This window comes from Labrus mixtus, chromosome 9, assembly GCF_963584025.1.
Source record: "Labrus mixtus chromosome 9, fLabMix1.1, whole genome shotgun sequence".
In the NCBI taxonomy this organism is placed as follows: Eukaryota; Metazoa; Chordata; class Actinopteri; order Labriformes; family Labridae; genus Labrus; species Labrus mixtus.
Genome location: NC_083620.1, coordinates 21,389,821 through 21,404,817, shown reverse-complemented (window position 1 = coordinate 21,404,817; position 14,997 = coordinate 21,389,821). Strand labels below are relative to the sequence as shown.

General features: G+C 39.4%; 2 protein-coding genes across 3 annotated transcripts in view; both read left to right on the top strand.

Annotated features, from left to right (window-relative positions):
- ppp1r37 (protein phosphatase 1, regulatory subunit 37) overlaps window positions 1-3,223 on the top strand; it is a 39,383-nt gene extending 36,160 nt beyond the window's left edge. For both annotated transcript variants that reach the window (XM_061046874.1, XM_061046875.1), the window contains exon 13: window positions 1,320-3,223. The gene's annotated coding sequence lies outside the window, so the exon portion shown is untranslated. The remainder of the gene's footprint in view (window positions 1-1,319) is intronic.
- A 5,665-nt stretch (window positions 3,224-8,888) lies between these two features.
- Window positions 8,889-13,676, top strand: LOC132980640 (proton-coupled zinc antiporter SLC30A1). Its single transcript, XM_061046872.1, has 6 exons — window positions 8,889-9,014; window positions 10,155-10,817; window positions 11,120-11,425; window positions 12,185-12,462; window positions 12,626-12,813; window positions 13,091-13,676. Exons 2-6 carry the CDS (start codon window positions 10,163-10,165, stop codon window positions 13,401-13,403), a joined length of 1,740 nt encoding a protein of 579 aa, XP_060902855.1. The 5' UTR covers window positions 8,889-9,014; window positions 10,155-10,162; the 3' UTR covers window positions 13,404-13,676.
- The last annotated feature ends 1,321 nt before the right edge of the window (window positions 13,677-14,997 follow it).

Genomic DNA, 14,997 nt, shown 5'->3' with positions numbered 1-14,997 from the left:
ACATATGGCTGACAAAGTGCAGACCATCGCTGACCCATGCTGACCAAGATCTCACAATCATTGACAATCATTGGCAAAGTGGCAAAATGGCAAAGTCTTCATCACACAGTGTGGCTTATATTCTGCTAGAAGCTACAGCCCACAAATTCCTTTCCATTTGGGTACATCACTATAAAACAATAAAGATGACATGACACTGATTTGTATACGTAACAGATGTAGACTCTTTGTCTAGCAAACAGTTGTTGACAACATATGGTTGGCTCCTATCCAAACATAGATCTGCTACAATTTACATGTTTCACCATATAAGGTTACAGCTTCACAGACCCAAAAGTAGAATTACTGTGAGATGGTTGACACAATTTAAAGATATGTCCGCAAAATTATCAAGATGAATGAATCCATGAAAATACGTACTAACATCTAGAATTAACAGAACGTGAAAATAAATGCATCTCCACACTAATACCAAACTGTAAAATGTTAGAAACTAAAGTCAAACACTTTTTATCTGCCAGTCTGTCACGTGTAAACTTCTGTCCAGCTTATGGGTTATCTTGTGGTGTTTTCACAAACGCCTGACTGAGCTGCATGTGTGAACACTAGCGGCCTCATTTTTTTTTTTTGCCCAGACTTTTTCCTTCTTTCCCTCTTGTAAAATTTCTGAGTGAAGTCAGTGTAAGCCAAAGTGAGACACAGCAGGAAGTATCCTGGAAAGTTCACCGCGGGCTAGCAGACAGGTGGGGTTGATGAAACCTGTGAGCGACTGTTGGAATTGATGTGCACATAGTGAAGCTGCTTTTTTATCTTTTCTTCTTGTGAGATTTTACACTCCTTCATTGATATTGTAAATTCATCCAGTTACACACAGCATTGATATTAATGCAGAAACAGTCATTATCCATGTCAACATTTTTACTTTTAACGTCAAGAGGCAAGTCAGGAAGATCTCTGGGAGGCCTGTGATGAGGAGTGCATGTTTGAACAAGTCTTTAATCGTTTTGACCTACTGTCCTTGTCAGTTGTGCAGGCACATGTTTTTTCAAGGGGCAACATTTTTTTCTCCCAACTTTAACATTTAACCACTATTTATATTTGCCTGTAGTTTGAATCGAAAGCTCTGGCCAGACAGACGGGGTGTAAGGCTGGCAGTGTCTTCAGAGTGATCACTGCTCAGCGGGGTTCTTTTGGTCTGGTCTGAAACATATTACACCCTCTTGCTTAACAATCCTATATAACCTTATTTTCTCTTATTGAGTTTAGTCATTTTTCTCTGATTCATTCAGGACTAATCTGTTTGTTTTCTACTTCCACAGGGATCCACAGGGTGGCGACAGGAGAAAACAGCACTTGGATAGTTTGTCTGGGTCTGCTACGTGACCGGTTGCCCTCAAACGTTTTCGTTGTTTCTTTGACTTTTACCACCAACAGACACTTTCTGTAGCGGACAGAAGAGGTGGTGTTACAGTCAAAGCTTGATAACACAAATATACTAACAAATCATGGGAAGACACAGAGGACAAAACCAACTTCGGGATTGTTGGCTGTGACAAATAAGGAATCATCTGCATCATCATCAGACACACACACATACGCACACTACTTACAAGGAAGAAAGAAAATAAGAAATAAAATCACCGTTATCACTACATTTTGTCAATCTGCAATCTTTACGAACAGAAAGTCTCCTGTGAGTGAGAAAGAAGACGAATGGGGGACAAAACACTAACCAAAGACAGACCTTTCTCACAGACCTGCTGCTCTCTCTCCTGTGTAAATGTCCACTGTAGTTTGGGAAATAACTAGCATCTAAGATTTTTATCATAACACACACATACAAAGACGTGATGGTGATAATAAGGAAGCTGGGGTTGACGGCACAATCACAAGACAAACTACCAGTGATGGACCCCCCCTGTGCCGACTTGCCGCCTTTCAACACTTTTTGAGGTGGAAGTAGGTCACCGTCAGAGGCTTTTATGTCCAAGGAAGCTGAAGATGTTAACATGTCTGTTTAAATGTCTGCGTTTCATGTCTGTGTTCCCACGTTCCCCGCTTCAGGAAGTAAAAGAAAAACTCTGAATGGACCTCTGCCAAAGTGACCTCCCACTTCAATGTTGTCTCGCCCTCCGCTCACTTTGGCCCCTCAGGAATCAGCGCCCTCACCTCTTGTCAATCTCGTCAGACCTGACATGGACGAGATTTATGAAAAGGCACAGTACTTTGCTCCTCAGCTGAAAAAAAAACCCTGAATGTTGGATAGCAAAATGTGTGCTTTGGTTTCAGTTATCTACAGTTTAGGAAATATATAGTTTATCACATGATTTTCTGCAACTTCAGACACTATTACTTGTTTTTTCATGTTTAAAAAAAAAGCGGCTCTGTCGTCACCTCCCTCTCCTCTCGCTCATTTTTCAATATCTCACGTTTTCCGCTCCGTCTTGTCATTCATGTTGCCTTCAACGCACCACCTTTGATTCACTCTTTTGATTCAGATTCAGTCTTTGTTTTTTTTGTCTTGTTTTGTCTGGCTGCTTTAAGAAATCATGTGTTTTGTATTTATTTCATAGCTATATGAGCCTTTTTTCTCATTCATTTCCCCCCTTTCATCCTTATTTTATCCCTTTGTTTCCATTCTGGGGTTGCGTTTTAGCCCCTTTTTTGATGTATATTTCAGATTCAAACTAGAGCAAATATTTAGTTTTTTTTCTCCGAGGGGTGGTGGGTTAATCTGTGTTGGAAGAAAGGTTAATATGATGTAGTGGTTGATTATGGAGGTGTCAGTCAGTGTGAAGAAATGGAAGCAGCAAACTTGATACTTTTCATCCACGTTCCAAATGTTCGAACACTACTCTGCTGAGTGAAGCTGTAGCCACAAGGGGGTGCTGGTGGCTGTGTTGTTTTCCTATGTGGAGACAGAAAAACCACAGACGACATCCATGTCCTGTCCTGAGTTTCTCCAAAGCGAGACTTACTAAGCTTCATGTGTGTTCACGATGGCTGGTGAGAGAGGTTTGTTTTTCATTTCTTCTGAAAAGCTGCACCATTCAATCCTCCTGCTTCTCTCCACCCGACAGATAGTTTGCCCCCACTGTTTGTTATGCTTTAATTTTTAGACATTTTTAATGATAATTTGTTAACTTAATTGAAATGTGCTGGTAATCACAAAGATATGTATGGCGAAATTTGTTCCTCTCAAATAAATGCATGTAATGACTAATTATGAGTGAATGTTTCACTTCAAGATGTCTGAACTCTGCAGAGCTGCAGGAAATGTGTTCTCTGCGTTGGGATGTTTTGATACAGCTGGTTAAAGCTTTTAAAATATGTTTTGAAACCCTGTATGAACATATTGAACACTTCTGCAGAAAATAGTCACTAGATGCAGTTCTGCTTAATTTGTATGTGTTATTTTAATATAGGGTCATTTTTAAAATCAGTTAATGCATGCTTCAGTGCAAGTCAACAGCTGTTAGCAGTTTGTGTCATCCTCAAGTGTTAGAAACTAAAGCCAACACAGAAGAGTAAAAAACTGCAGTTCCTGAAGATCACTTGATGCTGGCTGGAGCCACATTAGATCCCATACTTCCCACAGAAGCAAACATGTTTATAGTCTGGATTCTTTTTTAAAACTAAACATTTTGGTCCTGACGGCACATTTCTTTATGGTTCAAAACTTACATTTGAATTTTCTTGTAATGAATCAGTTCAGATTAAGTTATGGATAAGTGTTATGAATACATTTGCGTTTGTAGGAGTGAAGGCCCGCCTCAGCTCCACCTCTGCCTGTTTCTAGATTGATCCAAAGTGAGGTAGAGTCAGCATTTCCAATATGGCGAACACCATCATTTGGCTTCAGAAACAATGAGTAATTTCACTAACTTTACGTCCATGTTTTTAACAGTAAATAATCTTTGCAAACCAATGATCGCCCTCACAGGGACCTTGAAGCTGAAGCCGTAAACCACATGTATAGTATGAATAAAAGTAAGACCAACAGTCCACAGCCATGCTCACATGGTTACGGGGAAGCTTTTATGGTAACACCTCAGTTTGTTTGTATAATTACAGTAAAGAACATGAGATTAAAATACTGATCACACTGAACAACAATCCTCGACCACAGACTGTTTAAAGAAGGACAACAGGTATCTACCTCCTCTCTTCTTACTAAACTGTTTTTGACGTCCCTCCCCCCTCAGCTAACCAGACTGCACATTGAACTCTCTAATACAGCTCCGTCAGGTCGGTTAAGTCTGCAGTGGAACAGATGATTGTGTCAGTCTGAAGCAGACACTCGTGTTTGGGTTTGTCACGTTTTCTCTCACCGTGACCTGGGGCCTCCTGTTAATGGATCACTAATCACTTGGGACCTACTAAATCCTTCTTTTTCTGTCTTTAATAAAAACAAAATATCTTTGTGACTCTTATTGAACTCTGGGCAGATTACATAAGTATATCAAATGTTATGGGTATATTTTAGCCATACCTGTCTTATAAAACTACACATGAGCTAGTGTTGGTGTCCAGCAGAACTATATCATCTCACAACCTGTGTTCATATTTCAAAAGACTTGAGATTCAGTTTATTAATTTAACCCTAACATGATGCTGCATTAAGTTTTTAATGTAAACACATTCTATCTGCCTGTAGTATAAACTCCTTCAACAAGTTATAGTTAAATATATTCTAAAATCCCTCCCTAGAATAACTGTATTTTTTTCAAGCAGAAAGGAAATGTTTTCTTTCCAAAATAACATCAATTTTTTTTTTTTTTTTTTAGACATTCCTGCTGTTTATATTTGAGATCATTCTGAATATTGTGCCTGATTAATGCGTCTAAAACTTGGGCTCCTTTAATACAAAGGAAACCTTCTCGTGTCTCCTGCAGTGAAGGTGTGTAGTAATGCCTGGGGCTTCGAGTCCAGGGTGGGATCTCTGCTCTGTATGTGTTACTGAAGGAATTCCAGACTGCACTAATCCACTCCCACCGAAAAACACCGACATTACAGAGAGTGCAGAGAGCCAGACGCTTTACAATGTCATTTTAAAATCTCTTTGGGTTGAGGAATTGTTTTTTTTTTTTATGGGAGCCCTTAGCAGACATGCATCCATACATTTAATGTACTTTGTTTTTCTGAGATAAACAATAACTTCTGGTTCTTTTCCCAAGATCTCGCCTTATCCTATTATTTAGAGATATAACCTGTGATAAGTTAGTATCAGTTGTGATCTCGGGACCAGCATAGTTATCTCGAGAAAATTAGAAAACAATCAAAAATCACACCATACAGGTCTGCTTAGGGCTTCCATAGTTTTGCCGTCTTTCTTTTGTACCAGTAGCAGTTTCATGCTCAAAGTGATACAAATCACATGACTTTAAATACAGGGCCGCTGTTAGCAGCAGGTTGGCTTAAAGACCGCCTGGTCTCCTCCTCAACCCCACAGTGATAGCAATACTTGAAAAAAGTGCTGTTCATACACATATTTTTAAAATACAGAGTGGTGCTTTGACATCAACAAACTCAAATGTCCATTTTTGTTTTGGTACGAGATAAGAATGTGTTTAAAAAAAATCTTAAGAGGGTCTTGAAGGCAGACTTCATAAGCTAACACAACATCATCTGCATGGAAATATTTTCCCAGTCGTTACCCAACCATCAATTTATTAAGTGTTTTCTCTTTATATTCCAAAAGCAAACCTTAGTTTAAAACAAAGCATTTAACTAAAGCAGGATATTTCATTTAAAAAGCGGTTTGATTTTTGTTCCCAAGTTATTGAATACCATTTATTCACCCAAAATATCCACACAGCAAAAAGAAAAGTATATTAAAATGACAAAACTCATTCTACTACACTGATTGTGGTTAAGTTTAGTTTTGTGGGGTTTCACTTTAAAAGGTCTTGGTTCTTATCACACAATACGGATCATCAAAAGGTTTTTGGTTTCTTGCATCCAAAATGTTCCTGTGAAATTCTGGAAGAATTAAAACATTTCCTGGTCTTCTATTTGTCTCGTGTTTTTCTTTTCTTTATTGTGACTCGTCATATGGTCAGAGAAACTCCTGAGGCTCTGGCTCTGTCCTCATACATTTGAAACATGTGATCGTGCACCTCAGGGTGAAGATTTCATCAATGTAAAGTTTTCTTTTTGTTACACTCAGTGAAGCCAGACAGTGAGTCAGATTGTCTTCTTCTGTTACAGCAGGATGTTTTCAGTTCTAACAAAATGAGGCTTACATGATGTGAATGATTGCTAGTGACTTAATAATTTAGTTATTTAATGTTTCCAGCTTTTTAAACCAATATATTTTTTAAATGCACTTTGCATTTTGTACTACTCCAAACGACAAATTGACAAAATGTACTATATCTTAAATTAGACGTGTGAATCAATGCCGGCTATGTTTTGTTTTGGTTTTTTTTGTTAAAAAATTGTTCTCCTGCTAAGAAGAAACCTATATCCAATCAACCATCTTTAAAGAAAGATTTTTAAAAAGCAGGAAGTACCACATAACAAAAAAAGAGAACAAACTTAAAAGTTCTAGCCAGGCTGCCGGGTCTATGGCCTCTCTTTCTACAAGAGGACAGTGACAAGTGATCAGATGCTTCCTCGCCGAGTCTTTCCTTGGGCTTAGTCGTGCCTCAGGAATGTGCTGCTAGAACAGTAGGGATTTAGCCACGGTGTCAGTCCCTATCTGCCCTGTTGGTTCGCAGTCCATTGGACTGCAACAAACCCCTGCACTGCTGGCTCCACAGAGCAGGGGCTGATGGGCCTGCTGCATCATCTGTGAGGTCATGAGTGCTGAGAACTGGACAGAGAGGTTGCACAACCTCAACTGGGCTTTAAAGAGCTTAAGAGGTGCTGGTGCAAAGATTATGCTCCGTTTGTGCAAAGTCATGTTCGCTGTTTCTCCTCAAGTCAGTGTTAAAGCTAAGCTAGCTAAGCTAAACAATAAGCATGGTATCAAGCCTCTTTTTTAGATTCATGTTTGGGCTTTTATGTCTTTATTAGAGAGACAGGACAGTGGATAGAGTCAGAAATCAGGGAGAGAGAGAGAGAGTGGGGAATGACGTGGCAAAGGATTCAAACCTGTGCTATAACCCGCTTTGAGGACTGTAGCCTATATGTGGGGTGTGCAAACTAACCACTAGGTCACCAGTGTCCCATAGTCTCAATCTTTAAAGGAATGAACCTAAAAAGTAGATTTTCCCCCAAGTTGAAAAGCACTTGTTGGCGTTTGCTTTCAAGCGAATAGCCATTAGCATCCTGTTGATCGAACTCGCTCACAGTGGGAATGATCCAGTCAATCTTATTTGTCAAAATGTTTTAATTTTAAAAGTAACCACAGATCAACTCATGGCAGAGGAAGGAGCAAACTAGCCAACCTAAATGTCCTCACAGATAGTATTTGAAAACAATTATCACAGCAAGCAGTGATGCTAGCTTTACCTGTTGTAGCTAGCTAAGTAGGCCTAGGTTGCTGCAAGGGTCTGATACCGGCGGTATCAACATGAGTTTATTAAGTCACTTCAATGTTAAGCTAACCTTTTTAGCACCATGGTAATGTGTATGTACTGTATGTTGGCCTATTAGTTGTCTTATGTAAGCCACTTAAGGCTTTGCTACTCAACAGCTAGCAAATCAAATGTTCTGCCAGTAACGACAAACTTTCCTAGATTAAACCTTCTTTTGGCGTTGAGCACTGAACATGTAAGAAAAATTAGCGGAAAAAACATATAATATGATCTTATTGCAACACATGCAACATTGAGGTTGACAAAAAAAAAATGTGTAAAGGGTTTTAATGTGTGAAATGTTGTAATTTGTGCTGCTTTATTCCCTCAGTGACAGTTATGAGGGTGCTACACTGGTGCATGCTGGGAGCAGCCGTCCTGCTGCTTTTGTGCCAGGTCGTCATCCATCATCAGTTGTGTGGATGGATTTCACTTTCTCTTTTCTCTTTATGCTGGTGGGCATGATTTTTCCTCCTTAAAAGCCCATGAGCGTGAGACAACCTCATCTTTCTCCTTTATGCTTCCTCCTCCTCCACAGCTGCCTCTACTTGGTATGACCATCACCTTATTATGGCTTTTTTTTTACAACATACTATAAGGAATATGTCATTTATTTTTTTCTAACAGAAGACTCCATGTTTTGTTATTGCTGTATAATGTAAAAAAAAATTGAATTATCTTGACTGTCTACATCTTTTAGATATAATATGTTTGGAAGCTTAAGAATCAGCTCTAGTTTCTAACATAAAGTAATGTATTAAAATAACTTTACTTTGTTATTGGCATTCCAGCAAACTCTGTACATAAAGTTATTTTTACAGTAACAAAGTCAAAAACCTGTATTATTCAATGTGTGTTCATACTTGTTGAGTGTGCCTGCTTGCTCTGGCTTGATCCAATCACTGCTTTCTGTCCTCACTTTCTGATTATCTTTGTAAAATCCACAGCTGAGGGAAGGTGTCTGCTCTGTTTTTAAAGCTCTACGAGGAAACAAAAAGGATGTAGAAAGTATTAAAAAAATTAAGAAACTGTAAACATAGTGTGTACTGTAACATCATTCAAATCTTAATCTGTTTCCAGTTTATGAAGTCTGTTTTCTGGCTGATCAGATTATGTAATAGCAGGTCTGGTATCTGTAATCCTGATAACACAATGGGGATTTAATTAGTGCAAATTAGCTTCACTCGGACTGCTCAGAGTGTGTGAAGGGTGGGTGGGCTGTGTGATCCTCTCCCACCAACCAGCTGAGGAGGGAATGCAAACAGGGATAGCTGAGGAGAGGACGATACCACCCAACCCCTCCCTGGCTCACATGACTGTGATTAGAGCAGAGGAGGAGTGAGGTGGGAGAGAGAGAGAGAGAGAGAGAGAGGGGGAGAGGGGGAGATGGGGAGACATTATGAATGACATTTTTCTGATCTCGCTGCACAGATCACATCCAAGAGCTCAACTTGTCCTGATTGCTGACTGAGGGTCGTCCACTTCACTGCGGTAATTTAATTTTAAACAGAACACTTGCGACATTTATCTTGTATTCTTTGACAGAGTTGTGCTTTTTGGGAACAGTTTGTAGTGTTTTACATGTACATGTTGTTTTATTCTGGACTGTCATGTGGAAGAAGTAATGTATTCTTTAAAAGTCAATTTCATTCAATATTTTAGTACTTTAATGAACCAGTGTTATTGTAACTCAAATATGAGAGTCCTTTTTATACATGATTATTATTATCACAATAATATACTTCTGCGTATTATTTAGCTGATAGATCATTAATAGTTATTTAGTTTAATGTTGAAGCTGACTACGATGTGGCTGATGTGCATTACTTTATATACATATCTGTTTTTAACATTTATTTTCCTAATTGATGCAGGGTAAAACTTTAAAGCAGTGATATAAAGTACCTCAAAATGTTAAATGTTGTCAGGCTAGTAGTTGATTTGTAGTGACAACACAAATCAAATGGTGCAGAAATATTTATGGAGTTTAAATATTTACTCAAGCCCAACACTTGCCTAACTTCTCAAACACACTTTTGACTGCACTTCAATAATCTGACAGCAGAAGTTTTCAGATTAATTTTTTCACATTATGAATACCCAATAACAAGGACGACTACCAACTTCAGCAGAACATACATGTAGCATTTATTGTGAACTCTTTTTGAAGTGTAGCAGAGGTAACTGACTCATCCAGGGAAGCTTAGAGATCTACACAAATGATTTCAGATTTTTTTTTTTATATCTAAATGGAAATGTAATGTTTAACTTAGAACTCAGGATTCAATTTCATCACAGTGAGGATCTTATGGCTAAAATTTCAATGTAACTGGTCAAATTAAATTACCAGACCTAAAACAAATTAACTCGTTTTTGGCATTTCTCTTCCACGAGTTCTAGTATGTATCTTTCATCACAAGTTGCCATACATCTCAGTCGAGCTTGTATTTCTTGCTGCATCCAAAAGTTGTCCTTTCGTATGTCTTGAAAACATTACACACTAATATGAGCTAATATAAAAAATTTAATAATATAATATGATCTTATTGCAACACATGCAACATTGAGGTTGACAGACAATTTGTCATGTGTTTGAATGTGTGAAATGTTGATTGTGCTTTATTCGCTCAGTTGCAGTTATGAGGGTGCTAAACTGGTGCATGCTGGGAGCAGCTGTCCTGCTGCTAGTGTGCCAGGTCATCATCCATCAGTTGTGCGAGTCCCTCATTGTTCTGGTGGATGGATTTCACACACTCTTCATGCTCGTGCGCATGGCTTTTCCTCCTTCTAAGCCTCTGAGCGTGAGAAAACCTCCTCTCTCCCCTGCATACTCTCCCCCCTCCTCAGCTGCACCTCCTTCCCTCCTGTCTGTAGACTCTGCCATTAAAGTCCTACCACCTGACACCCACACCTCCACTGATGAGTCACAGATCCAAGAGCAGCCTCCTATTCCTCAACCTCCTCTTGAAGCAGCCTCACAGGTCAACTCCCCAGAAGTCTCTCCAGCTCTGAACTGTGGTCTGTCGTACAGCAGCAGCAGGACTCAGGTTGTGGGGGCTTTCATCTCCGCTCTAGTCCTGACCTCTCTGTGTCTCTCTTGCGTCAATGAAATCATCAGCTTCTCCCTGGATCCACACCCAGTACAGCGCCCCCCGCTGCCTGTGCTGGTTGGAGCCATCAGTCTGCTCTATAAGATGCTGTTGCTCTGGCTTAAATGGGACCAGATGAAACAAGAGCAAGCAGGTGCAGGCAGGCAGCTGGAGACTAAATCTCACTTTGAAGTGAACCACAAAGGTAACATAACGCCAAATTTCTCCAAATGCAAGGAGCAAAGTAGGAAAGAATGTACATATGAAGTTTTCTCAGTAGAATTAATAAAAGTCAGACTACTAATACAAAAAGTGAACAATTGTGATCATGAGTTGATTGAAAATGAACGCCTATCCTTTTTTAGAGATGAATGGGTGTCACTGTCTCAGTGATAATATTTATTTGACTGGTCCCACTTTGATGTATCTGCCAAGTGTACATTCAGCTGTAAGAAACATCAAACTGTGCCCATGTTTGTTTTTCATTACTCTGTTTGACTCCTACAGTCTCGACTAAAGGGAAAGCCAAGGGTTGGACTGATCCAGAGAAAATCCTGGATGATGTTGGCCAAGTCCAATATCCTGCGGATGACTCTCTTCACAATGGGGCGCTTGTCCTCAGTAACCCGGGAATCTCCACCAGCAGCCCTGACAGGGACTCTGAGAACCCTCAACCACAGCCAGGAGTCCACCTGCATGCAGCAGCTCCTCGGGACAGCAGTAACTGTGAAGGTCTGAGCTGTGTCGCAGATTTGAGTCAAACAGAAGAGATTACAGGAATCTCCAAAGACAGAACCTGTAAGGGACATCTTGGTAAGAAAGTTGAGATCCTTGGATTGTCTGTTGACTTTCTCATCTCAGTGTCTGGGGGAAAAAAATTTGAGCTTGTTCTTTCCACATTTTGGTTTTAATATGTAACCAAATGTAAAGAGTTTTTGTTTACTCCAAGGCATAAGTGAAGACAAATGTGTGATTTCAAATTCATTTGCTTTATCAGTAAACATAAAAATACAAGTGCAATATATTTGGGACACCTGTAACAATTTGAGAGTTGAAAATGTCCCTTTTTACATAAAAAAATGGTGGCAGACACACTTGTTTATTGAGTTGGATAAAAATAGAATTGTGAATGTTTGCTGCCTCTGAAACAAACTCGAAGAATATTCAACATTACTAAACGTTAGCAACCAGTTCTAGTGCAAACATGTGTGATGCTCTGCTACACACACTGCAGTGTTTGGCAAAGTATGGAGTCAAATACACTCTTTTGAATTAACTACATGTTGATGCCATTTGTAAATCCCCTCAACATTGCTTTCTAATCTTATTAAAACATTGACCAACCTGTATATAAGGCCCTCTTCAAAAATACTCCTCTAATAACATTTTGATACTAATTAAAATTCATTGCTTGTGTATCAAACACATCATTACATCACTCTTGTTAAATAAATAAATACATAAATAAATAAGAGAAGTCATTCTGTGTCCTTGGAGCATGGTGTTTTAAATTAACATGAAAGTCACAATCATTAAAGAAAACATTTTCTTCTGTTGTCTTTGTGCTCCAAGGCAACCAAAATGCATCTAATAGCTCCCAAATCTGCAAATCCTCACATCCCACTGACAGTCCTGTTCCTACCAGCCAGGAGGTAGTCATTCTCCTGCCATCCATCCTCATCGTGCAGAGCCTTTGCACCCCCATCCTGTCTCTGATCAACAGCTTGGTGACGCTGCTGGTTGGCCCGCAGTGTCTGCACAGCTCTGGAGCCTGTGGCCTCCTGGTTTATCTGGATCCTGTCCTGTCTATGTTGGCTGTGTTTATGCTGATTGCCATGGCTATGCCAGAGGTCAGACTTTGACTGGATTTATACATGATATGTAGTTAAATAGTTGCTGCTGCTGTCATACAGACTGAATTAAGAGTTGTGGAAAAGATTATTTGCAGAAGTTTGATAAAATAACAAATGAAGATGCATGTATTCAATGTTCTTCTCTGGTAAATGTGTCCAGGTGCACAGGTATGGACTGTTATTGCTACAGTCAACACCTCCACATATTTGTGTGTCTGATCTTGGACGGAGGATTGCGAGTGTCCCTGGCGTGCAGGCTGTGCACGACCTCCACGTCTGGCAGTTAGCTGAAACACTAACAGTGGCCTCGGTGCATGTACACTGTCATGCTGGGTTTCCATTACACAGGTGAGTTTAACAAATTTGTGCTTTTGTGTTGCTTATATTTTTCTGTTATCACATGTAAATGGATAGAAGGTATTGATTACATTTTAGCAACCAGAGAACGATATTAGACATCTCTAATATATAAGTATATTAACAGATGCACCAGCATAAACTGTAAGTGAAAATAATTTCCAGAACTCTCAAGGTGTTGTGTTATTTGGACAAAATAATTGTAAGAAAAGTTGTTCAAGCTGAAGTTTTTTTTTTATTAATGAGGAATCCACTCACATATGTCTAGGTGTGTTGATGTGCTCTCCGGGGTCACAAAGGTGCTGCAGAGTGTCGGAGTGAGCTGCTGCACCGTTCAGCCAGAGTTTGTATCCTATTCTGGCTCCTCTGCAGGCGGTGAGGGGGAAACCTCCCCAGTCATCCACAGAGAGGACCCCACCCTGCCTCCGCTCCAGCTGACCTGCAGCCTCGCTTGTGGAAAGGCCTGCGCTGGTTTCATGTGCTGCTCCCCCAAAGAGGAGCCGACCTCTTTGGGGCTGACACCAGCTGGAGAAACAAAGGAAGAGCCTCAAACACTGGTCATCGAGAACACATTCCTCTGACCATCAGATTTAACCATCGAATTATCCTAAAGGATATCCAAGTCCAGATGTAAAGCTAATCATAGTGGACGGTGGAGAATGTAAAGAGAAGTGTAATCTTTAACAAAACACTGGCTGCATATATATATATATATATATACAGTATATATGTTCTGATAGATATACAACATTAACACGGTGCTGTGCCAAATATTTTTATGTTATACCAAATTAATTGAAGTGCTGAATAAGGCATTTTATACAAGCTGTGTTACTTTGTTTGTACCTGAAAACTCTAAAACTCAAAACACTGTGTCATGTGCTGTTATGTGCTGAAATAAAACAAATAATAATAATAACATTTGCCCTTTTATTTCAAGATGAAATCAAATGTGTTGATCCGATATAGTACAAGTATGAAGTAGTTTAATATGTTATAAGCATCTTCTTTATAAATATGGTGACACTCTGTAGTTGGACTAGATCTGGACACTTTGGAGACAGTTACTGAGAGGAGGGTGAGTGACAAAATCATATCCATCTTCTCTCCAACTCCTCTCACACTCTCCATGACGAGCTGTGGCAGATGAGAAGTTCTTTCAGCCAACGCCTCATCCCCCCCAGGTGCAAAACGGAGCTCTTCAGGCGCTCCTTTGTGCCCACTGCCATAAGACTGTACATTTTGTATTTTGTATGACCTTTTCTGTCTTTTGCTGCAGCAACGCCCAAATTTCCCCTCTGGGGATCAATAAAGTCTTATCCTATCCTATATACAATGAAATACAATACAAAAGATATCCAGTGGTGCAAAGTAGAAGTACTCCAGTCAAATGTTGAGGTGCCTTTTAATACTTTCATTTAATGCTCCTGTACATTTTAACAACGCTACATTTATCTGCTAGACAAAGTTACTCTCTACGGATTGACTAAACCAACAAAACAGCTTTAGAATAAATGTATTTATCAAATGTACTACTCTCAAGAGTGTCTGCAGTGACTATTTGACTTACTGCAACATTAAAGTTTTTTTAGTTTAATCCATCAAATGTTTCTGATGATCCCAAATAGCCTATAATCAAATCATAACTCTGAATGCAGAGCTTTTGTAAGAACACTGCATGGTATAGGTTTGCTAATTTGACCAGTTATCTTTTAATTTGGCAAATTCTTCCACCTTAAACAATATTAATATTGAAGGACATAAATTGAGGCAAAGTAGTCACCAATTAATGTGCCTGGAAAAATGGATGTGGATCCAATAACTGGCAAGACATTATCAATATCACGAGTTACTTCCCTGTGGTCACATGCCATCATATATCTGTGATTTATTGTGAACGTAAACATTCAGTCTCACTTACCTGCGATGACGTTATGTGGCAACACCTTTATATTTTCAGGCAGCCAATCAAAATGCTTCTTATTTGCATAAAAAGCACAGAGGATACTATGTTTCCCTTGTTTGTACTTTTTCTTATCATAAATCTGGTTTAAAGCATCCACTATATGATTGTACTATCCGTGAAAAAGCTTTCTTTGACAAATACAGACACATGTCCAGGCATCATGGTGAAACCGTGACTGAGATTGTGATCACCAATGACACAGTATATAG

What these genes read in the sequence shown, in the direction of transcription:
- LOC132980640 (XM_061046872.1), top strand. Translation starts at nt 10,163, where the DNA reads ATGAGGGTGCTAAACTGGTGCATGCTGGGAGCAGCTGTCCTGCTGCTA. An exon ending in AACCTGTAAGGGACATCTTG is followed by an intron (nt 11,426 to 12,184) that starts GTAAGAAAGTTG and finishes TTGTGCTCCAAG; the next exon opens with GCAACCAAAATGCATCTAAT. An exon ending in TTGCCATGGCTATGCCAGAG is followed by an intron (nt 12,463 to 12,625) that starts GTCAGACTTTGA and finishes AAATGTGTCCAG; the next exon opens with GTGCACAGGTATGGACTGTT.